The sequence below is a fragment of the Chanodichthys erythropterus genome, chromosome 19, assembly GCF_024489055.1.
Source record: "Chanodichthys erythropterus isolate Z2021 chromosome 19, ASM2448905v1, whole genome shotgun sequence".
Classification (NCBI taxonomy): domain Eukaryota; kingdom Metazoa; phylum Chordata; class Actinopteri; order Cypriniformes; family Xenocyprididae; genus Chanodichthys; species Chanodichthys erythropterus.
Window position 1 is genome coordinate 26785599 of NC_090239.1, and position 25323 is coordinate 26810921.

General features: G+C 39.9%; 1 protein-coding gene across 3 annotated transcripts; it reads right to left on the reverse strand.

Annotated features, from left to right (window-relative positions):
• Window positions 1–89: 89 nt before the first annotated feature.
• Window positions 90–25086, reverse strand: prr12a (proline rich 12a). Of its 3 annotated transcripts, none has more exons than XR_010892599.1 (16): window positions 24208–25086; window positions 20275–20432; window positions 17884–18045; window positions 13042–17564; window positions 12595–12780; window positions 11258–11945; window positions 10592–11085; window positions 10346–10462; window positions 9822–9955; window positions 7654–8093; window positions 6132–6254; window positions 5935–6032; window positions 4115–4246; window positions 1513–1608; window positions 660–1425; window positions 90–443 (listed from the first exon to the last, which is right to left on the reverse strand). XR_010892599.1 is itself a non-coding variant. In XM_067368668.1 (16 exons), the coding sequence occupies exons 2-16, from the start codon at window positions 24288–24290 to the stop codon at window positions 1291–1293; spliced, it is 7569 nt and encodes a 2522-aa protein (XP_067224769.1). In that variant the 5' UTR covers window positions 24291–24398; window positions 24532–25086; the 3' UTR covers window positions 90–1290. The 3 variants fall into 3 exon arrangements, 2 of the variants coding, with proteins under 2 accessions (XP_067224769.1, XP_067224770.1); XM_067368668.1 differs by having other exon boundaries at window positions 90–1425; window positions 24208–24398; window positions 24532–25086; XM_067368669.1 differs by having other exon boundaries at window positions 90–1425; window positions 6132–6251.
• Window positions 25087–25323: the final 237 nt, after the last annotated feature.

The following is a 25323-nucleotide window of genomic DNA, read 5'->3' on the forward strand; positions in this document are numbered from 1 at the left end:
CAAAAATGAGAGAGAGAGAAAGATCCGACTTCTGATTAATTCACAAAGGTTGGACCAAAGTGTAAAACCCGAGGAAAAAAAGCATATCTTATTTGAGACCAAGTAGTTGTTGACGGTTTTATTTGTTTGTCAAATACAGGGATAGTCCATGTACAGAAGAACCGGGAGATTTTTGTCAAGAGCTGTACAATATTTACACAAAGGCTTTACTTTTGAAAGAAGCACAGTATTAGATTGTTCCAAAATAATACTCAGAATACAGACAAAAAGACAAACAAATAAAAACAAATTTCCATTTTAAATAGTACTAATACATAATCCCTCCCTAATGGGAACCAGATGCTTCGCTCTCACTTTCAATTCCTTTTGATTTTTTTCCCGTAGAATGCACTGGAATAATACCATTTGCGTAGCTTGAAATAGTTTGTTCTTTCTTTTCTCTTCTGTAACAGATAAAAACGATAATACATTTTCCATTGTATCTACCCACCTTCGATGAGCAAAAAGGAAGACAGCTCAGAATGTGGCAATAAGATCCATTTATAACATCTGATCAAACATTATTTTAACCGTTATGAAGCATTACTGTTTGTATAGTATGTGCGAACTCCTGTTAAAAATGTCTTTATAAATAATAAAAATGTATTACTTTAGCTCACTTGTTTCACGTGTGTAGACTAAAGCGTTGAATGTCATCACATGTCGTTGCACGCATCTTCCCATGTCAGCTTTCCGGATCTGCACTCGTTTATAAAACAGAACCTTCACTCGCTCTCGTTTCAGAAAAAAAGCCAGAATAAAACTGCTATCGTCTTAAAAAATTATTTGTGTAAAATTCAGTAACAGACTTCCTCCTAGTGTCGACGTGAAGCGAACTCCTCCTGTCAGTTACTTCCCACGATGAATCAGTCAATTCAAAAAGTATAAAGACTCCACACAGTATATTCCATGGTTCTGTGTACCATTCAGTGAATTCGGTAAGGTCAGCCCATTTTAGGTGATCTCAGTTTGGTCATATCCTTTCGTCTGAACTCTCAGGAGGGATCCTGCACCGGGCCTGCGGCCCCGGTGACGTTTGTAAAGAGTTAATAAAGTTATTGGCCAGCGGCAACCTGCTCCTCTTCTGTCGCCGCTGTGTAAGAGCCATTTAAAAGAGAATTTCTGTAAAACCAAAGAGGAGGGCAGGGGAGCTAGGCAACAATAAATCCAGCTTCTTTGTACATCGAGGCCTCCTTGATTTCTCAACATTTCTCCTTTTTTATGCTCCCCGTTCCCTTCTTTTCCTCTCTCTCAAGCTTTGGTGCTGAGGGCCATCAGCTCTAAGAAGGAGTTGAAGAGCGTCTCCAGCCAGCTCTGATTGGCCATGCACTGCTGAACAACTTCCTCTTGTCCAGGATCTTCTGAAGCCTGCTCTATAGTGTTCGTCTAAAAAGCAAAAGACGAGAGAATTTATTAGTGCTTTCACGTACGCTTTTGTTTACTCCAGCTGCTTGTGGGAAATGTAGTTCTTACCTCTTTCTTACAGTGTAAGAAAGTATGATATTTATAATGATGCAGTGAATGGTAGAGACTGTAGATTCTGCATGTTTCTGTTGACAACTTGAGGTCCTGGAGGAGACAGTGGTGACATGTTAGTATATGAAATCTATCACACTTTCTACATTGCTCCGATTAGTTATTAAGGTTGTTGATGGATTTAAAGTTTTAAAAGAGGCCATTACAAAGTCTTGTTTTTGGGGTCTACTAGAGTAGGTTTTCATGGTTGGACATTATTTTCCACATATTTGACATTGTTGCAGCTCCTCTCTTCCCGGTCTGTCCGCAACACTCCATTTAGTTTCTGTCTCTGTGAAGCCCCTCCTTCTGAAAAGTGTGCTCTGATTGGTCGGCTGGAACAGTGTGTTGTGATTTGAGGGCGTTTCAGAAATTAAATTTATATGACCATAACAGTGTTAGATCCGGGGTGGAAAACACAGCGTCTCTTGGACAATAGCAAGAACTCACTACTAAGGGGCTGTTCACACGACAACTAAAATGGAAAACTTTTTATGTGTTTTGGCCGCTCATTTACCTGACAACAGCGCTTTGGTGGCCTGAAAACTTAAACTTTTGTTTGTGCAAAATTGTAATCTCTGTGTAAACTGCAAAATAACGTGAATCTATTAAAGGTGCCATCGAATTGAAAATTGAATTTACCTCGGCATAGTTGAATAACAAGAGTTCAGTACATTGAAAAGACATACAGAGAGTCTCAAACTCCATTGTTTCCTCCTTCTTATATAAATCTCATTTGTTTAAAAGTCCTCAGAAAAACAGGCGAATCTCAACATAACACCGACTGTTACGCAACAGTCGGGGTGTACGCCCCCAATATTTGCATAAGCCCATGATAGAGGCATTAGACAAGGGCAGCCAGTATTAACGTCTGGATCTGTGCACAGCTGAATCATCAGACAAGGTAAGCAAGCAAGAACAATAGTGAAAAATGGCAGATGGAGCAATAATAACTGACATGATCCATGATATCATGATATTTTTAGTGATATTTGTTAATTGTCTTTCTAAATGTTTTGTTAGCATGTTGCTAATGTACTGTTAAATGTGGTTAAAGTTACCATCGTTTCTTACTGTATTCACGGAGACAAGAGCCGTCGCTATTTTCATTTTTAAATACTTGCAGTCTGTATAATTCATAAACACAACTTAATTCTTTATAAATCTCTCCAACAGTGTGTAATGTTAGCTTTAGCCACGGAGCACTATCAAACTCATTCAGAATCAAATATAAACATCCAAATAAATACCATACTTACGCGATTAGACTTGCTGCATGATGAACACTTTGTAAAGATCCATTTTGAGGGTTATATTAGCTGTGTGAACTTTGTTTATGCACTGTTTAAGGCAAGCGTGAGCTCCGTGGGCGGGGAGCGTGAGCATTTAAAGGGGCCGCAGCCTAAATCGGCTCATATTTAATGATGTCCCAAAATAGGCATTTAAAAAAATTAATTAAAAAAAAATCTATGCGGTATTTTGAGCTGAAACTTCACAGACACATTCAGGGGACACCTTAGACTTATATTACATCTTGTAAAAAAACGTTCAATGGCACCTTTAAAATGGTGATGTCTTCCACATGCGTACTATGCGTTTAGTCTATCCACCTTATCTTTTTCAACGTGTTTTCTGTGAATGTGGGAGACTTCTGATTTATTAGCCGCTATAGGGAAATAAGTGCAATAAACTGTTAAAATAAGATGTGTGTTTGATGGGAGTGCTCTGTAAAACAACGTGTATGTTCAGACACATAGTCTTTCTTTACAAAGTGACACTGCAAACTACTTGTGTGGTATATGTAATGCAGCGTTTTTAGTCATTATTGCGGATCTGTGTGAACAGGATAGTTTTCATTTGTACTTTTCCATTTTAGTGCATCATTGTCATGTAAACACACTCCAAGTAACTCAACCAGGCTCCGCCCCTTGTTTTTGCATATGCTTTGGCTGGGAATTACTTAAATTAGGAATATTGTGACATGTTCATTCCCAGAAGTTTCAGGGTGTTCAGAAATAGTGTTTATTGATATAGAGAATAACTCACTTTACAGTGGAATGTTATGAGATATTATTACATTTTAAAATAACTTGTTTTCTTTTTCAATATATTTAAACATTTTGTTTATTCCTGTCATGCAAAGCTGAATATTCAGCATATGAATTTCCAGTCTTCAGTGTCACATGATCCTTCAGAAATCACTTTGATATGCTGATTTGCTGCTCAAGAAACATTTCTTATTATAATCCGTGTTGAAAACAATTGCGCTGCTTCATATTTTTGGTGGAAACTGATGTATTTTTTTGGGACTCTTTGATGAACAAAGTTAAAAACAAAAGCATTTATTTAAAATAGAAATCTAACATTAAAAACTGACACTTTTGTTCAATTTAATCCATCTTTGCTGAAGCATTAATTCTATAATTTCAAAAATTCTCAAACCCCAAACTTTGAATTAAATACAAATTGACAGCTCTATTAATTAAATTTAAAAATGAATGGTGCCATAATTTCAGTATCAGGGTGACTGTTTACTGTGAAAAATGCACGTTTTGATCACCTGTGGTTTGGAAACACTCTTTTTGATGCGGTTCAGGGTTTTGCGGTTGTAGCATTCTCCACCCAGTCTGACCCTCACCGTTGCCGAGTCCAGGGGCTCCGCTGTTATCTGAGGGAACGTGTGAAGAGCTTCCTGTGGAGCAGGAACAGAAGGACATTCAGAGAAGAATGGATTTTACAGGGTTTGCATGAGGTCCTTAAAGGGATAGTTCACCCAAAAATGAAAATTTGATGTTTATCTGCTTACCCCAAGATGTAGGTGACTTTGTTTCTTCAGTAGAACACAAATGATGATTTTTAACTCCAACCTTTGCAGTCTGTCAGTCGTATAATGTGGGCCAATGGGAATTTCTTTTATAAGAGTAAATACAACTTGCTTAGACAAATCCAAATTAAATCCTGCGGTTCGTGACGACACATTGATGTCCTAAGACACGAAACGATCGGTTTGTGCGAGAAACCGAACAGTATTTATATAATTTTTTACCTCTAAAACACCACTATGTCCAACTGTGTTCAGCACTCGTTTAGTGAGGTCTGATCGCGCTCTGACAACGGCAGTGATGTCTCGCGCTTATACTTCAATGAGTGCTAGACATCACTGCCGTTGTCAGAGCGTGATCAGACCTCACTAAACGAGTGCTGAATGCAGTTGGACATAGTGGTGTTTATAGGTAAAAAATTATATAAATACTGTTCGGTTTCTCACACAAACCGATCGTTTCATTTCTTAGGACATCAATGTGTCGTCACGAGCCGCAAGGTTTAATTTGGATTTGTCTATGCAAGTGTTTTTGACTCTTATTGATAGAGTTCCCATTCACTTGCATTATTGACAGACGGCAACGTTTGGAGTTAAAAACCATCATTTGTTTTCTACTGAAGAAACAAAGTCACCTACATCTTGGGGTAAGCAGATAAACATCAAATTTTCATTTTTGGGTGAACTATCCCTTTAAAGTGCTTGAATTTATCTTTTAGAAATGTCACTTCTGAAATACATGGAAAATCAGCTTGTTTTGTAGAAAAGTGTTTAAAAAGTGCTTAAAATTTTAAAAGAATGTGTAGATGGTTTGAACGCACAAGAAACAAATACATGATTAGGAAAAAGTATTTAAAGTCTTATATTTCATTTCACACTTGTGATTTTTCAGCTTGTGTTCACAATAACACAGTGAATGATTCAAATCCAAATCACATTACGTAACAGATTGCCCTGTGTAGATTAGTATTTTATGCTGCAGATGCTTCAGGGCTCATGCTCTGCTCAGAATCAGGCGAGTTTAATGCTTTACTGTGCTGTTTTTGTAACCACATTCAAGATCAATTTGCTTCTGAAATGATAAAATGTGTAAATTAATATGCGAGTCTCTCTGTTGTGAATATACAGCAGCAACGTGCTATACAAAATGTAACCAGTGTCTAAAGTCTCTAAAGGATGAAGAATTATACAGTAACTTGTGAAAGGTAAGTTATTGCAGCGTTCTAAATTAGCAGTAGAATGCTATTATTTTAGTTTCTCATCATGTCATAACAAGGCTGCCACCTACAGGCTGTATTTATTTATATAAAAATCGGTAGTCTGAATTATTTTTGTATATTATATTCTGTTTATAATCTATGGATGAAGAGAATGCGAAAAATAAGGATTAAGTACATTTAATTTAGGGAAAAACCTATTGTATGAAGTCCTTGAAAAAAAAAAACTGGTGCTGGAAACATTGTTTGAAAGACCATGATGATGATGCCTGTTGCTAAGTGACATGAAAGACTAATGAAGCAATCGAATAAAAGAATCACAAATAAAAAGGTGAGAGTTACCTGGTGCTGTGAGTTCATATTGACTCTTTTCAAAAGCTTCCTCTTCTGCTCACTGAGAAGGCTGTCGATCTTGCGCATTGGAGGAAGATATAACTCATCTGAAATATCCAATAATCCAAGAGGAAGGGTGAATTTCATCTCATGTTTTGAAAACGACAGCACTGCAGTTTGTCTGGGAGGTAATCATATTTGTTTACCTTCGGTGTCCTCAAGAGCCTGAATCATGTCCGGGTCGAGCGCCGTACTGACCAGCATCTCCACGTAGCTCCGGTACATCTCACGCATCGCACGTGTGTTCAGGCCAGCTTTTACTGAGACTGCTGGACAGAGACATGTCAAGTTATATTCACTATCATAACTGTACACTGCCTACTATTTTGTGTCACGTGACCTGATTTTTTTGTTTAAAAATTGTTATTTTACATTTGAATCGCAGTCAAAAAATACATATTTAACAAAGAAAATGAAGTGTATATTTAAGACCAGCAAGTAAAAGCATTATTTTCATGACAATTATGCCTTCCACAATTCCCCGCACAAATTCAGATTACAGTAATGTACCTTAAAGTATTGTCTGTAAAAAAAATGACTAATGCAATTTCTTTTTATTAAAATCGGCATAAATTAAATGCAGTAAAACATATATATACCATTATATAAAACACACATATACATATATACATACATACACACACTAGGGGTGTAGTGGTTCAAATTTTTCATGGTTCGGTTTATATCACAGTTTTAGGGTCACAGTTTCAGTATGGTTGTACTATGTTCAGGGAAAAAAGGACTACTTACAAATAAAAAAAATATATATTATTTTATTTGTTTGCATTTTTAAATTCAGCATCATTAAATTTATTGAATTTCATTAAAAAGTCTGATATTAATACAATTATACAAAAATAAGCTAATTTAAAATAAGAAATACATTTTCAGTTTCGGTTTCGGCCCAGTGCATCCCTAATATAAAGTCATGTAAATAACGTCACAATGCAAAAAAAATCTTAATGTTACAAATATAGGCTTTTCTCTTTTTTTTTTAAACAAAATATAATTTCCTATTTTTTTTCTTTTGATTTTAGAGTTAAAAATTATATATGAATATACTTTTAATAATCAATTTTTTTTTTTTTTACTCACATTACAGTACTGCAAAGTGTCATTCATATAAACATAATCCAAAAATGATATATGAATATAGCTTCAACATATATCTTTATTCCAAATTGTATGTATAAATAAATAAAAAAATAATTTAAAAAATCTTGATAAAAATAATTCAAGAAAATTATTGTGAATTTTTCACATTAGAAACATACACTGCACATTTTGGCTAATGCATGACAAAAAGAAAAAGAAAAAATGCGCACATCCCAACTAAACTCAGGGCAGGTGCTCGATCATAAAGTAACTCCAAAATAAACCAAAAAAGAACTGCACACTGCCATTGCTGCTCTCAGAATTTAATAAAAAGACAACGTTTCGACCAAAGAGGTCTTCGTCAGGTCAGGCAAACAGTAGATAGTGACAAAATGGCAATTACTTTGCGAAGTAATTGCCATTTTGTCACTATCTACTGTTTGCCTGACCTGACGAAGACCTCTTTGGTCGAAACGTTGTCTTTTTATTAAATTCTGAGAGCAGCAATGGCAGTGTGCAGTTCTTTTTTGGTTTATTTTAATGCATGACAAACACATGATAAAAGTAACTCACTTTCATCCTCACTTGCTGAGGAGTCTGATTCTGATGACGAAGGTACTTCCTTCAGCCACTTCCTGCGTTTCTTGGGTGGAGGCTCTGCCTTCACCTTTGGTGGCTGAGGCTTTGCAGAGCGTTCCGTCTTCCTCTCCTGTGCACCGCCCTTCTTCTCCTCTTTCACCTTCCCTCGTTCTGTCACTGCTGCCCGTTTCTCAGGCTTCGAAGGTGGCGGAGGTGGAGGTGAAGCTTTTTTCTCTTTTTCCTTCTCTTTCTTTTCTTCCTTCTCCCTGGTTTTAAGCACCTTTTCTCTGTCCCGCTGTTCTTTTGGCCGAATGTTGTTTTTCTCTCGGCTTTCACGTGGCTCCTTAATCTTCTCTCTGTCTTTCTCAGCCTTCTCTAAGGGAGTCTGGTTATTGGGGGGCGGGGCTAACTTCTGGACTGGTTGAGACTGCCTCCTAAATAGTAAAAAGACAACAGGAGGGTTGCAAATATACGCCTTATTGAAATGATCTGCTGTGATCTAGATCATTATGACACCATTATTAAGCATGTCAACAGTGCACAACAAAACATTTAAAATACCCTACCCTAATACATCATGTAACTATTACAACTATATTAGTGTCCATACCAATTATTTTTGACAATTATGTTCTGTTTATTAAGCGTCCACTGCAGTAATGGTGTCTGCTGCTTTAAATGCTCAAGCTGGGTGGATTTTCATTGGCTATCAATGTTTTTATCATTCATCACCTGGAAAAAATCCTTCTGAAAGCGATTTCAACAATATTGTTCCACTGTTTTTGTTATAGTTTTGTGGACTTCACTCTTTTCATAGAATTAAAACAATATAAACTTTATAGTTATTGTCCTTTTGTAAACAGCCATTTACACTGCAACTTTTTTTTCCACTGAAACCTGAAAAATGCTACCTTTACAGGTAGTACAATACGGCAAAAAGGCACATGCAAATTTAATGTTCATGTAATATCCAGTCAACTAACATGACTTCATCTGATGGGCTTTTTAAGAGATACGTGTGTCTATTATGTGTCTAAGATATCTCACAATCCAGTGAGGGCAGTTCAATGACCAAAAAAAAAAGAAAAAAAAAAACTTAAATAGTGTTGAAGGAATAGCTGAAAGGAGTTAAAGGGATAGTTAACCCAAAAATGAAAATTATCCCATCATTTACCCACCCTCAAACCATCCAAGGTGTATTTGACTTATATTAAATAATATTCTTGCTCTTTCAAGCTTTATAATGGTAGTGAATAGGGTTCCAGATTTTGAAGCCCCAAAAAAATGCATCCATCCATCATAAAAGTAATCCATATTACTCCAGGGGGTTAATAAAGGCCTTGTGAAGTAAAGCGATGGACTTTTGTAAGAAAAATATCCATATTTATAACTTTTATAAACTAAAATAACTAGCTTACCGCAGAGTCTATGCAAGTCGACTTGCTCCAAAAGAGTAACTTCTTACACAATGCATGCAATGTGTAGGAGTAGCGCAAGCTTTTTAACTCTCGCGGTTAAAAAAAAAAAAAATAAGGCTGGACAACAAACTCAAAGCTCCTCTTATCTTATATCGAAATCCTCTGATATTTCTCTTTAAAAATATTCTTGTTTTAGACTTATAATTCGTGATCGATGTTTTGTTTTGCTCTGTCCTCCACACTTCCGCATTCATCAATGTGTCAGGTCAGATGACGACTCTTTTGGGATAAGTCAATTTGCGTAGACCGTCTGCTGGAAGCTAGTTATTTTAGTTTATAAAGATTTAAATATGAATATTTTTCTTACAAAAACCTATCACTTTGCTTCAGAAGGCCTTTATTAACCCCCTGGAGCCATGTGGATATCTTTTATGTGGATATCTGGAAAAAAAAAAAAAAAAAAAAAAAAAAAAAAAAAAAAAAAAAATAGTCAAATACACCTAGGATGGCTTGAGGGGGAGCAAATATAATCATGGGATAATTTTCATTTTTGGGTGAACTATTCCTTTAAGTCACTCAATATGAATAAAGCTAATTTGAATCTCTTCTAGATCATTAGACATGATGCTATGGTGCCTAGGTAGTCTTTCGCAAACCAGTTTCCTTAGGAGATGCCTTCACACTCAAATGTTTTCTGTGAAGTCATTGACTTGACAGCAAGACAGATAAAAGGGGTCAAAATACCTCAGGTTAAGAGTAGGTCTGTGCCAGGGCTTACAGGAACAGACCCTCACGTAGTCTTTTTTGTTTATGTTTTCCAGAAACTTCACATACAGCCGCTGGTAGCGCTTTTTAGCATCTCCAAAGTAACCCAGATACTAGGAAGAAGTAGAGAAATTAAGGAGAAGGGGACAAAAAAAAGAGACAACATTTATAAAAAGTGACAACTTAAAATGCAGTTTATACAAATGTCAAAAACAAAACAGTTCATAACTTAATGTGCTGATAAATATTGTTAATTGATTTTAACATTAATTGATCTCATGAAAATGTGAGTGATGCTTACTGCCACAATTCTAAGTTGTTCTGAATAGTTGCCATGATATCGCTTTGCAGTTATTACATTAGTTTGAGTAGTAGATTGATAGGCTAAATAATCCCATTCACATATGTAACACCCTGTTTTAATAAGAGCTGAACATAGTCAGAGAGTAAACAAAGTAGAAAACGGCTGCTTCCTATAAATTGTGTGATGTGTCATGACTTACATTACTAGTGGCACAAAACTGTCTCTGTCCATCCTTAATCTCGGGGGAAAACTTCTGCAGCAAAGCTTTCTGTACACGCCAAATCGGAGGGGGCTCTCGTCCTGTCTGCAGGGCCAACTAGCAAGAAATGAGATTAACACGAAATTAAACCTACATACAAATTATATATCTGCACATATGCATTATACATATGCTGACAAAAATCTAAAAAGAAACTGGAATAAATATATAAACGGATTGCCATACCTTCAGACTCCTAATGTCTTCAATCCGCACCACAAACTCATCCCTCTCTCTGAAAATACCCTCGCCTCCACTCTCACTCTCATCTTCATCAGTTTCTCCAACAATGGCAGCACCGCTCTGTTTCTGTGCCAAGTGCAATGGTAGAATTTGAGGCAAAGGAGGCTCTTCAGGGGATGCGGGCTCTGCAATAGACTCCTGTACCGGAGGGGGACTGGTCGAAGGTGGGCTAGATGATAGAGGGGGATCTACAGGAGGAGGAGGTAGAGGAGAGAGGACAGGCACAGCGGAAGCCACAGGGCTGGGTGGAGGTGAGGACTGCTGTGGTGGAGACTTCTGACAGGCAGAAGGACTGTCCTCCTGTGGAGGAGGGGGAGATGGAAGGGGGAGGGGAGGAAGCGGTGATGGCGAGGAGGTGGAGGAGGGAGCAGGGGATGATGGGGAAACTGGTGGGAGAGAAGGAGGTGCTTGGGCTTCAATGGCTTCTTTAGGCGAGTCTGCAAGAGAGAAGGGTACTCTTAAATTTTCAACCACCTACAGTTTCAACAAACCAACAGCAAACAAGTGTTCAAATGCATATTAATAATGCCCTATTTTAACAAAGCACAGGTGTGTGGAGGTGTATGCTAAGCTGCTTAATTCATCCTGCTTTCCAAAAATGACCCTCACCTCCAAATTTTGGGACACTCAGCAGCTCCATATCTGGGGCTTTCTCTTTCTCTTCCTTGTCTTGCTCCACTACCTCATCTACATCCTTTTCTTTTTCTTCCATTTCTTCTTCCTGCTCTTCTTTTTGCAATCTTGCAGGCTCAATAGAGTGGGTATGGGTATGTGAGGGCAGGTTTGTATGCATTGGTGGTTGAGGGCTGAGAGCTGGTGGCTGCTGTGTTGGTGTCAGTGGTTCAGGAGGAGGGGGAGGAGGGGGTGGAGGAAGTGAAGAAGGCTGCATTGAGGTGATTTGAGGAGTGTCATACAGAGCAGAAATTGCTGAGGAGATGCTCTTTTGCAGGTCCTGGTTCTTTCCAACGGAGTCCTCCTCGTCGGATGAGAAGGAGGGCAAAGTCTCGAGGTTCCTTTTCAGCTCTTCATCCAAGCGCTTGCATGGGCTAGGACAGCCACCCAAAGACAGTCCTCCATCACTTTCCCCATCTCCATATCCAGATACAGCTGCAGCAGCTGGCGGGGGTGGTGGTTGAGGGGATAATGGCCGAATGCCTCCACTTTTCCCAGGAGATGAATCTTCATTTCCACCGCTGTCAGCTGAGCCCGTTGACATTCCTGATGGCCTTTTTCCAGACTTTAGAAAATCTAGAAATGAGGCAACAAAGCCAGTCTTCTCCGACTCTTTATCATCCAACTAAATATGAAAGGACAAAATTTATGATTAGATAAAAATGCAAAAATATGCTCAAACAACACTGTAGAATCTACACTATATACACTAGGGCTGCACAATTAAACAATATAAAACCAAAATCGTGATCTGCCTTAGTGCGCTTATGATATCGCAAAAGTTACTATGTTTAATTAAATATATGCACAACGTGTTTCATAGCGAGTAGCACCTGTGTGATTAGAGCAGATTGATCGGTTCAGTAAATGCAAGCGTTGTGAGTTTGAATCACTTATGATGTGCATTACAAGTTTTTAACTCGCTTCATAATGTCAATTGAGTGTTTGAAATAACTTTACTTTGGGAACTGAAGTGGCTTCTTATCACAGAATGAGGCAGACACTATTATTTTGAAGTATTCTATACTGTAATTAATGTTATGTCAATTAACATTGCATTAATATACTTTATTCTTATGAAAATACCCAAGATGGCAAAATTGAGCCAAACTGTGCAGCCCTACAAGCAGGCACAACTAACCTGGTGTTCTTTATCATTTTCTTGTTAATTTGTTTTAAAAATCGCATTTTACAATCACAAATCGCAATTTTAACCAGAAAAACGGCAATTCGATTTTTTCCCCAAATCGGGCAGCCCTACTACATTTGCATACCTCTTGGGATTTAGACTTCTTGTCTTGAGGTCTGTTCATGTCAGGCACTCCGGGTGTCCCAGGGCTCAATCCCAAAGAAGGTGCGGAACCAAGGGAACCATCTGAGAGAGCCGGATCAGTGCCTGATAAGGAGTCTGTCCGCAACAAGGCATCAGAAGACGACATGGTTCCAATAGGAAGTTTAATCTAATAGAGGGAGATAAGACATTATAGAAAATCTCCTGGAAAGTGATGGAAATGAGCATACACAATTAAATATCCAATATTAAACAATACCGATAAAAAAAAAAAAAAAAAAAAAAAAAAAAAAAAAAAAACTCTACTATCGGCTGTTAACAGATATTTTGTGCATTTCTAATGACTAAAAAAGTTTTTCACATCAAACTCACTTTTTTAGACAGTATATTATAAATTTTATCAGTAGCTTTTTAAATTTTAACTGCTTACCTTGATGGGTTTGATTGGCTCCTGATGCTGTGTCTGCTGCTGTGATTGGTGATGCATTTGCTGCTGCATGTGCTGCTGATACATCTGATTTGGATCTTTACTGGCTATATCTATGTCCATCATGGATTCATCCCGTCTACCCCTGCCTCTCCCTCTTCCTCTTCCTCTGCCTCTTTCAGGAACATATCCTGTTCCATACTCTCCCATCATACCCCTAGAGTGGTGAGGTTCTGGCAATGGGCGAATACGTGGTCGTCCACGTGGTCTTGGAGGTCCTTCTCGTTTGGGTTTTGTGGGCTTCCTGCCTCTTTTCTTCGGTCCATCCTGTGGCAACAACTGAGGAGGGGGACCAAGGGATGGGTATCCAAAATCTAGATCACCCATTAAAGGGCTTAAAGTTCCCCCTCCCACTCCACTTGATTTGCGACAACTTGACACAAGGTCTGGTATCAGATCAGGAAGTCGGCTTCGGCTGTTGAGACGAATGTCAGCTGGGACATCAGCCTTATCCTCATCATCCTCAAATTCATACTCCTGTGCATAGCTCTTCTTAGGCAAGGAGTTAGGATCAGGTCTCTCCTTCAGCAGATGAAAGGAACTGGATTTCAGGAGCTTCTTTGGGCGAGAGGAACAGAAAATTGGAGAGGTCAGACCCCCGGATCCAGACCCAGATCCCCCAGTACCTCCCATTTTGGCACCAGATCCTTCCCCAACAGTTCCAGTTGTCCCCATTCCAAGGCTGGCTGGTTGAGATTGGATTAGTCCAAGCTGCTCTGTGTTGACAGTAGATGGGAGCTCATGAGTCTTCAAAGAGTCAAGATCTAAATGCATGGTTCCATTATCAGGTTCTGAAAGATCATGGCAATACTGCCCATACCCCTGGTCACCGTGATGGCCAAGCATATCATAACTTGGACCTGTATTGTCTCCTCCTCCAGGCGTTGTTTTAATCCCTTCCATTCCTTCCTGCACTGTTTGGCCAGATGCAACCCCATCTTGACCCTGCCCAGTCCCTCCTGAGCAACTGGATTTGTATTCCTCTGGGCAGAACATATCTTCCATTCCAGGAAAGAACGAGCGGTCCTCATCTGGGAGAAGAGAATCAGGGAAGCAGATGGATGTTAAAGGAACAAATCTCTGGCTCTGTTGGTTTTGATTTTGGTTTTGATTTGATTTTGCTGCTGGATTTCTGGTGTCAAAGTGGGGCTCTCCTTGATGCTGGTCAAGTTGAGCTTGAGGAATCTGGGAGGCATGAGAGGGGTGAGACTGCTCTTGTTGCTGAGAAGCTGCAGAGGAGGCCTGTGGAGGGAGATGATGATGGCTCTGCTGATTAGTATGGGAGGGGTGAGGGTGTTGATGGTGGGAGTTAGGATGTTGAGGACCTTGTGATGCTTGTTGCTGTTGGTGGTGGTGTTGGGATAGGTGGTGTCCATGGGAAGTTGACGATAAACTCATGTCTGGCTCAGGAAGATATGAATGTAACTCTGAGGCATGGTGCTGCGTTGGGTGGTGAGATGAAAGTCTTTGCTGCTCCTGTGACTGGCGCCTTTCTACACTTCCTGCTGTTGCTGCTCCAGAATTCCCCCTGCTTCCTTCACCTCCTGTCCTCTCATCCACCATTGCTCCCTCTTGGCTAGATGTCCGAGAAAGGGAATGCTCCAGCATGTCTAGTGGAGATACTGTGTTAGATTTAGGGCGGCTCTGGTCTTGCTGCTGAGAACCATGGCCATAGTGACCAGCTGCTTCCAAAGCTTGGGATTGAAGCTGGAGTTGGAGCTGGGATGTCTGGGGCTGGGAATGGGTCTCTGCTGACACAACTCCCCCAGTGGCATCCATAAGGGCCTGCTGGCTAACAGAATGCTGCTGTTGCTGAGGGTCTATTTTGCTGCGGGTATGGGATAGCACAGACTGCAGCAAATGAGAAGGTTGGCGAGACTGGTCAGTGGGAGAGTCCATAAGCGACTGTGACTGAGAATGATGCTGTTGCTGCTGTGATTGTTGTTGATGTTGTTGTGGATGCGACTGATGATGTTGAGTTTGCTGTTGATGCTGATGGTGATGTTGCTGCACATCAGGTGTCTTACGCATGTAAGCCATATCTCCTGAATCTTGAGGCTTTTTCTGAAGATCCATGTGTGGGTGAGAGTGTAGGTGTGGGTGCGTTGGTGTATGTGGAGTGTGTTGATGGTGGGAGGTGGAGTGTTGAGGAATGGAGTGTTGGGAATACGGGTCACCCCGCCCATAATGCACCACTGATCCTAAAGAATCATGATGATGGTGAGGATGGGAATGTGTTTGATCTGAACTCCCTCGCCCTCCATCACTTACAGTTCTGTTGCTCTTCTGCTGTGGTTGTTGTTGATGTTGTTGTTGTTTATGCTGCTGTTGCTGCTGCTGTTGATGTTGTTGTTGTTGTTGTTGGTGCTGTTGCTGTTTCTTTAGGGACATCTCCAATTGACTGTCCAGTCCAGCTCCACTTCCAGTGCCAGAGACAGCAGCATTAGAGGTGGCACTATGTGTTCGAATAACACTTTGAAGGTGGTACCTCTCTTCTGAGCTTTTGCTCATCTCATAAGCAAGCCCCTTATTTCCATCCTGAGCAGGAAGGACTGGAGGCTGCTGCGTGGGCTGTGAGGAATGATGGCTTTGAGGAGGATGGTGATGTGATGCTTGGGGAGTTGGACTCTGGGCCTGAAGAAGGTGCTGGATGAGGAAGTCATCATCAACATCATCGTCCTGCTGTGGCCTAGACTCTGTTACACCAAGTATGCTGTTATCAGACTTTGTTTTGGGAGGAGCAGATGGGTGGTAGGGTTGTGATCGAGGTCCTCTTGTGTCAGGGTACCCTTGTGGGGAAGGCAGAAATGAAGGTGAGAGAACAGAAGATAAATATTTATGAGATCCTGTTCCAACAGGCGACTGAGCAGGTCGTGAGGGTGCAGGAGAATGCAGACCAGGGCGGATGATTCCAGAATTGCCAGATGGAGATGGGCTGGAATCAGGGATGTGGTAAGATCCACCACCACCTCCTCCACCTCCCACGCTACCACTGCCTCCAGTTCCTGTGCTGCCTCCACTACTACTACCACCAGTTGCTCCACCACTTGCTCCTGACCTTAGAAGGGCAGGAGAGTGTCCTGACGCACCATAACCCATTGATGGACTTCCAGCACCTGCTAAGGATGGCGGCAAAGACCCATAGCCTGAATCAGTCCCATATACTGATTCTGCTGAAAACGACTGACTTCCCAAATTCCCGTATCCTTTAGCAACTCCAGAGGTCCTAGCTGAAGGAAGATCATGAGTCTGCGGAGAACTGAATCCCCCATATGACTGGGAAAGGTGTGATGGGGGAGGCTGATTTGGAGAGAAAGACTGAGGTTGTGGTTGAGGGGGCGTCTGGCCAGTTAGACCACTCGATGACTTGACTGGAGCCACTGGGGATCCATAACCCGAGAGGCACGACTTGGGAAGGGTTTGCTGGGTGGAGTTAGAGGAGCTCTGGGGGGGCTGGGAATGTGACTGGGGTGGAGGAGGTACAGTCTGGGTTGGCGGCTGTTGCCGAGAGGATGCAGAGGCAGACGTGGAGGTTGGAATGGAATTAGACTGACGAGCACTAGCAGACGCAGAGGAGGAGGAAGAGGATGAAGATGAGGAAGAAGCAGAAGAGGCAGAGGGTGGTGTGTGGGGAGTTCTAGAAGAGGATGCAGACCCAGAAGAGGAGTAACCACTGCTGGAGCTGCTCTTTGTCCCCTTTCCAGGCCCACCCGTAGATGTGGATGATGAAGACCCATAAGAAGGTTGGATTATCGGTCTGTACTGTTCAGTCCTGGGTGAGGGTTTATGGTCTGAGGAAGGACTGTGTTCACCCAGGGGACTGCAAGAGAGGCCAGCATGGCGTGTATGAGTGGCTTGCTGATATCCTGACACCCCACAGCTGAGGTAGTGCTGCAGGGGGTGAGGGGTGGATGAGGGGGCTTGTGCTGGAGAGGGACGTTGGTAGTGTTTAATTACACTGTCTTGCCTTGGTACTGTCCGCTCTTGGGATGTTGGCTGAGGTGGAGCAGGGGTAGAGGAAAACACAGAGGCACTGTACAATTGGGAGGACTGGTCTTGAAGCTGGGAGGACAACAAGTTGAACTGATGAGACTGTATATGGCGGGCAGAAACTGAGGCTGCAGAGGAGGCTTGAGCAGATGTGACCCCACTTCCAGAAGGGTCATGACTTCCACGGTAAGCCGCAGCTGCACCTTGTGATGACAACAGACGGTCAAAGCCCAGGCTCGACTGAGAAGGCGTCTTGATGTGGAGTAAAGGATCATGGGGTGACAGGAGGCCATTGGATGTGGGACTAAAAGTGGGCGTGTCCTGTAAGGACAATGAGGGGGTCACACCAGGGAAGGAGCGCCCTGAGAATGGCGCTGGGTGTTGATAGGCAGACAAAGCAGAAGAGGATGGGAAGGATCCAGATCCAGGAAGGGCACCAGAGATGAAGAGTTCTGCAGGGGCAGGTGTGTGCATGGCTAAAATGTGGAGAAAAAACAAAGAAAAGATAAAGGCTAAGACTAAGAAAATGGCTTTAAACAGCTTCAAGAAAGCCAATTATCATTTTTTAATTGTTGTTGCTATAGCAACAGTGTTGACAGTGCTGGCTGACTGCACTTACAGTTTACCAGCATTTCCACCATATACTCAGTACATTGATGAAGGGACTGTAAATTCTTGATGTAATTTTTATCAAATATGTTATTTCAGTTTGTTGTACATTATTCAAAAAGAAGAGACACCTATGCAAACCCCATTCAACTAAGTGCAAACCCCATTCAACCAAGTTCATCTTACCAGTCTGCCATGATGGAGTGCGAAACTGAGATAGAAGGGACGAGGCAGAGGGTGGTGGCTGTGGACCTCGGGACTCTAGTGCAGATATAAGGTTCATAACCGATGGATCTGGGCCTGACGGACTTGCATGGTGAAGTCCAGCATCAAAAAGTCCAGACAGACCTAAGAAAAACAAGCATGTAAAGAGCCCATTTTGGTAAATACATTAATTCAACACAAACTCTTTATTGGTGATATCAAAAGTACTGGCGCTTCAGTACCCAGTTGATACTACAATAAAAATGAAAATGTAACAATACCAGTCTCTCTACAGTATTGGTAATACAGAGTAGCAACTAAATTTGGTACCCATGTCCTGTCACATGATGCACGATCAAATGAACGATGAACGGTGCACACATGAACAATCAAATTCACTTCTTGGTGAAAATATTTCGGAAAGGTATTAATGTAAACAGTCAATTAGGTTTTAAAGGGGTCATGAATTGAGAAATCAAATTTTCCTTGATCTTTTGACATGTAAGAGCTCATTGTACTATAAAAACATCCTGTAAGTTTCAGAACTCAAAACTAAAACTAGTCCAAAAACTGCTTTAATTGAAACCAATCTCTGAAAACAACTTTTTCAGATTTTGTCACATTATGACAAGACCTCTTCTGCAGAATCAGATCAACACCTACTTCAACATCATTGCCTCTCTACCCCACCCACTGGGGCGTTAGTGAGATGAGAAGAGAGATACAGCATCACTGGACTAAAAATAACATTACTTTCCAAAGGATCTTAAATGCTAGTAATGATCCTAATGCTTATTTTCATCTATGTGAATGTCTCAGTAGAACATTATTTGTTTGTTCGCTGCATTTCACTGTGTATTCCTTAGTAAACCAGACCCAATTTCACCACAGGCTTTGCAAACAGACTTTTACTGTAAGATATGGACCAGAAAGTAATACCAGAACATGTAAGGAACCGTGTTAATTCTAATGCCCTAATCTGTGATCAGTGATTTCTGACATGTAATGAATTACGTACAGTCAGATGTTCTTTGTCTCAAAATTGTTTATTGCTGTTTATGTGTCAGTAAATCAGGCCAGTGACTAAATGGTCAACTTCACATAGTTTCTCTTAGTAGCATGAAAATAATCTATTATTTAAACTGAGATTAAATTACATAAAGAAAGTTATCAAAGAACACTCCCTTATTATCACTGACTGAGTTCAGGACTCGCGCTTAAACTACCATTATAATAAATGATGCTGTCTACACTGCTCAATGAATCTCTTATCTACATTGTGTTTGCATGTTAGTTATAATGAAGGCATTTGTGTGCAGAAACAGACAACAGACGTGCTACAATCCTCATCGCTTGCAACCTTTCATGTGACGGGCGTAGATCTAAATATAAAGCTACAATCAATAGTATCAATAGTAAAAACATAGTTAAAATTTTTGAGAGCGTTCCACATTTCATATCCAAAATGTTAGACAATCATAGCAGTGGGTGTTTACATTTAAGTCTCACATGCCCCTTCTAACAGAGCATTCAAATCAGAGGTAGAAATAAGGGTAGAAAATGGCCTTTTATTTTTAAATTATGACAATGCTTGATGTAAAATTCAAACTAACATTATAAATGCACCACAGGAAACAATATAAAATAATAATAATAAAAAAAACGACCCACTCTTACAATAACATTTCATAACCCTCCGTCAATCAACTCTCTGTGGACAAGGATACAAAAGTGCGGAAGTATAATCTGTAGTTTTCGTAAAAGCTCTGGAGCTGTCAAAAGTATATTGCATGTGATAACTTTTTTAATTTCTGAACATTAAATGAATACTTGATCCTATAGTTAGAAACCCGAAAAATGCAAAAAAAACTACAACTTTGTTTCTTTTTTATTATTATTATTATTATTATATTTGTTTACTTGTTGTCAACTACTTGATTACAGGGATATTGCACTTTTAAAAGTATTTCACTTTTAAAAATAATTTTAAAAGGCTGATATTGGTATTTGACTACTGAAATTTGGTGTTGTTTGTGACAAGCCTATTAGTACTATTGACATACATTCTTTGCTGCAAACCAATCATGGTTGTCAAGGAAGAGAACATGTGATAAGCTCTATAATAAAAGGCTACTATTGGGCACACTGCACTTCAAAACCTCAGGAATGCAGTGCACTCTTATGCAAGAATCTTCACATCACAACCATCAAAAAATAACTACTTAAATAGACATCAATCACTGTATCAATAAATGATGAGCATACATCAAATAAAATTAGCTATTCCATTACCCACATGTGTTGTGGAGCTATACATGTCAACATGATACAATGAATCCAAACCAGATGTGGAGTCAAAGTAGTGTCACTCACCCAGGCTCCTTCCAGCTGCACCCCAAGCCCCACCCTGGCCAGACCCACCAGGATGGTGATTGGTAGCATAACCCTGCAGGGGATGGGGAGTGGCATAGGCTTGACGATGAAGAAGTTCAGACTCTGGATGCGATGATCTAGAGCTGCCATACACCAAGCTGACAAGAACAGAAATCACCAGTGACTTTAGCATTAATAATCAATGATGTTTGAAGCAAGTGTAAAACCATAGCCATTAAACAGTATATGTTTGCCTAAAGTAATCTCTCTTTGTACATAATGTGCATCGAAGCCAAACTCGGATAAGTAAATGGGTTTCAGATAAGTGTCCAAACGTGTACGCACAAAAATGTCAAAATTACATTTTGCATAGTATTCACGTAAACACAGTGAGTTGTGTCTTAAGGAAATGTACACAGCTGAGAAAAAAAAAAAACGCATGTGTAACAGTATATTGGATCTGTGCATTTGCTTTTAAAGTGACAGCAGCCTAATATACCTGCTATTCATTCATCTTGAATGAATAACTTAACTAGTACTTGTAACAACTACGAATAACTTGAGTAGCTTTAACAAGGATTAATTTATATTTAAATGCTTATAAAAAGGTTAGTTCCTGTCCTTGATTCTGATTGGTCGATAGCTGTGTTTTATTCACGATAAAACACGACTATGACCTCTTCACCCAACGGTTCTGTGCATCACTACACAACACCCTTAGCAACCACTCTTAGCAACGGATACTGTTTGTTCTCAATTGATATTGTTCATTGAAGCTTACTGTATTACGTAGAAGAGTGTTGTGAGAAATAGATCGAGTGAGCGAGTTTATTACCTGCATTCAGATTTAGCATTTTTCTTCAGGTCAGTCCTACGTTCATAATAAAAAGTGTCCGATGTATTATCTTGTCCTTTGAACCATTAAGGTGTTTTCCCGTGACCGGCAGCAGTAGTCAAAGCATTTTTCAGTTGTGTTTTGTTCCGTGTTCACAACAGTTCGGTCTTTTCAATGTAAAAGTCTTTGCTACTGACTGACACACTCATAAAGACAGTCTTTGCCGCCATCTAATGGTGTGATAATGTAACTTCTTTTTCTGTTCATGGTCAGGGACTATTTTTTCAAGCGGAAAGAAAGCTTTTAGTGAGAGTTTACTTCATGAAAGTTGCACTGATACATATTTTTGGCTTTAATATTTGTATTGTGTGGTAACCGTTTTATGAAAGCAATAGGGTACTCGAGACTAGTGCTGAATCGTGAATAAGTCACGGCTGAAGTGGTTGCAGGCTTCACGTTGTGCCTAACAACGCCCTTCAGCCGTGACTTATTCACTATACAGCACAGCCTCTCATACCTTATTGCTTACATACAGTAAGACTATGCAGTGCATTATATATACATATATAATATATGTGTGTGTGTTATTTTACATTTGATTATTCAATTTTTTTGTTGTAGGATATTACTTTTCTGAATACCACTGTTAGGAAGTAAAAACGTAAAATTAATTCTGTTGTATTTATTTGTCCGTTTTGTTTGTAATTAGTTTCTTTGTTCTTATTGTATTGCTGACTGTTTAACTTGTCTTTTGTAATTATTTTGAGGACCTTTTTCTTACATTAGTTAACCTAGTACCAATAATTGTGAAATTTCACTGATATTTAAAATTACTTGTATTGTGAAATAAGACTTTGATCATATCACCCACCAGTAATCATTTTAAATAATTGTGATTTCAATAGTGACCAAAAGTAATTGTGATTATAATTTTTGCTATCACCATCCAGCCCTAATTGACAATTAGAACAAAATTCATAAATCTGAATGAATAATAATTTAAAACTCATAGACCCCGTTTCACAAACAGGGCTTAGGCTAAGCGAGGATTTGGCCTTCTTTCAATTAGGACATTTAAGTAGCTTTTATAAACATACCCCAGAAAAAAACATTACTAGGGTGCATCTTGAGACAAAACAATGGCTCTGACATATTTTAAGACATGTCAGTGCAAATTACTTTCAGTTTAAACAGCTCAAACATGCATTTTAGTCTGGGATTAGCTTAAGCCTTGTTTGTGAAACCGGGGGATAATATGTTAAATATGCATCAGAAAAACAATCATATATATGAGTATAATGAGAAATTCTCTCTCTTTTTTTTTTTTTTAAACCTGAACATCTGTCAAAAGCAAATCATACCATAAAATGTATTAAGTGCATTACTAAAAAAAGTGTCCTTTATTAATGTTTCTTTGTTGTTTTCATTGACTCACAAAAAGAATAGTTATCCAGTTTTTATAATGTACTGTTAAAATGTTTTGATGCCTAATAACTTGTAATATTTTAGAAAAATAGATTTATCATATCTAGCATTTTAATATTGGTGCACCCCTATTATTTAGATATCTGGGGCTGTGATACAACACCCTAACTTATCTTATCAATATCTAGATAAGATAACCACAGCGATTCCACTTAAGATCTCATTCAGAACATTGAACTTATCAGATATTGACATGAGAAATGTCTGTAAGGCACCTGGACAGAATTTATACTTCAAAACAAAACAAAACAAAAAAATCTCAAATATTAATTTAAGCCAGTGTTTCTCAAACAGTGGTCCTTGACATAATACCAGGTGGTCATTATATCACTTATCTGAATATGAAATTTTGTATATTTTGACATTTGACATGTTCCCATAAAAGAAGATGATAATATATGTATAATATAACTGACAATATGACTACATATAGGACAAGTCAACTAACATAGTAGTAAATTATACTTTATTGCATTTGGTCGTCACAAAGAAATTAATGATACCAATAAGCAAATTTTATTCTGGGGTCCTTGAGGATGGGTCCAAATATGACAGGGGTCCATTACTCAAAAAAAAGGTTGAGATTCACTGATTTAAGCTCAGAAACCAGCCACTGCTCTCCTCGAGTACAATTTTGTTCTAAACATGTTCTATATTGTGAATTCATTATTTTTATTTACATTATTGGCCTAATTATTATCTTTCCTGTCTCTGTAATCTGTGTAGTGATGTTTTGGAATTTTTGCAATAAAGTACTTTAGTGCTTATGCCACTTTTATTTTAAAATAAAATAACTCTTTTTGTTTATGCAATGATTTGTTGGCTGGAATGAATATCCAAATCGGTGACAGTAAGCATAGCATCGGAGGCTAACTTGTTAGCACCGCAGGTCGCTCCCATCTTCAGAGGAACGAGCGCGAGAGTTAGCTTATGCATATATCTTAGCAGAAACGATGGCTACTGTTTTATTTTCAATGCAACATCAATTTTATAACATTTTCTAGCTCGAATAGTAGTAGGCCAACATGCGACAACAGCACGAAGAGGTTAGCTAGCGTCAGCTGAATGGAGGGTTTGACTGTGGCCCCTCATCATCAGAGGCCGCGTAGTATTGTTTCCACGATTTATTAAACAACGAGGCATTATTGAACACGCGGTTGCATCAATATGCCACGAATATGCACATGCTTTTCCAGTGCAACTGTTACGTTTGATTCTAAAATGGTATATTTTTTCGTTTAAAACATTGCGAATAAAAGCGCAGTTTTTTTTTTTTTTTTGCTATCTCGCTCTCAATAGACTTGACCCGAGCCCCTCATTCATTGGGGATGCTAAATGAATCTACGATGGGATCTGTAATAAAATCGTGCGAGCAGAATTCACCCCGCCCCCCACCTTTTTTCTTCCCTCTCCTCCCCAAACCGCACATTAGTCCATCAATCACACTTGAATTTCCAAAGACGCAATCCCTCGCTTATTTGAATAACAATAGCTACACTAATACCTTATGACATCCTACGCAAATGCATCGTCAGAGTCAGATGCAAATGCATGTGTGTTTTGTCCCAAACAGCGGACACCATTCTGTATTTTCAGCATGGCTGCATGCTTACCTTGCTTTGGCTGATCTCTCGTAGCTCCATCCGGCTCCTGCGCCCAAATCACCGAACCCAGCTCCCGGGTAATTTCTATCCATTGCTTCGCAATACGCGCGGCTGGCTGGATGCGAGCGAACGATTTCGGTGCAAAAGTACTTTTTGCACAGCAAGATCGCGGTCCTGTTGTCAGTTTTTAATCATTCTTCCTGGTGAGAGACGACTAAGTCCATAAGAGTGAAAAATAGCATATTGAAAAGGGAGAGGGAAATGGAGGGGAGGAGATGAGTGCGTGCGTGATAGAGGGGGTGTTCACCGACCACCTCCAACGAAATAACTCACCTCTTTTTCAGCCTTTTCTCATTTAAAATCAGATCAAATAATGCCATGCTCCTGGCGGGCTGCGAATAATTCGGTTTGACCTGGTTACCGATAAATTACCGATGGACGCATATGACCGTATACGTCCTTTCCCTTGTTTCTCCTCCCCTTTCTCCACTTACTTTAGTTGTATGAAATATGCATCAACCAAGCAAGGGGCATCGGCTGTTGAACAACTGCTACATTTTACGCATGTAACAATATTGCGAGCGAATATCAAGTGCAATCGTTCAATTCCACCCACAATGTTGTGATGTGAGCTAGCTGCTAGCCCTGTCGACGCATCAAAATAAGATGGTGTTGCTGCTGTATTTTCAGTAAATCCCGCTCCCTTCACGCGTTTTGGGTTGCTTTCCACTCGACGTTTTTAATAAACTGAAGCTGAGCGTAAATCCCGCGCAGTTCGCTTGAAAGCCGAGCTCGAGGCCTGCTTTTTCATAATATTAGTCATATTCCCTCGAAGACGCCATTTTTGAAGGCGGCTGTTTCTCTCCCTTCTCCCTCCCCTCTGTCTCTCTCATACTCGAGCTCACGCGTAGTCTAGTTCACCTCACCTCCGCCTCCCCTCGGCCTCCACAGCAGCCACTAACAGAAGCTATTCCCGGAACACACACTGCTCCCTCTTATTCAACCAAAATGGTTAGAGCCCAGAGAAGGGGGAGACATTCGCATTTCCCAGATGCACGTTCAGGGATGTCTGGCGTTCACGTGGAAATTGGTTGTGATGGGCTTCGTTTTTCTATGGTAAATGCG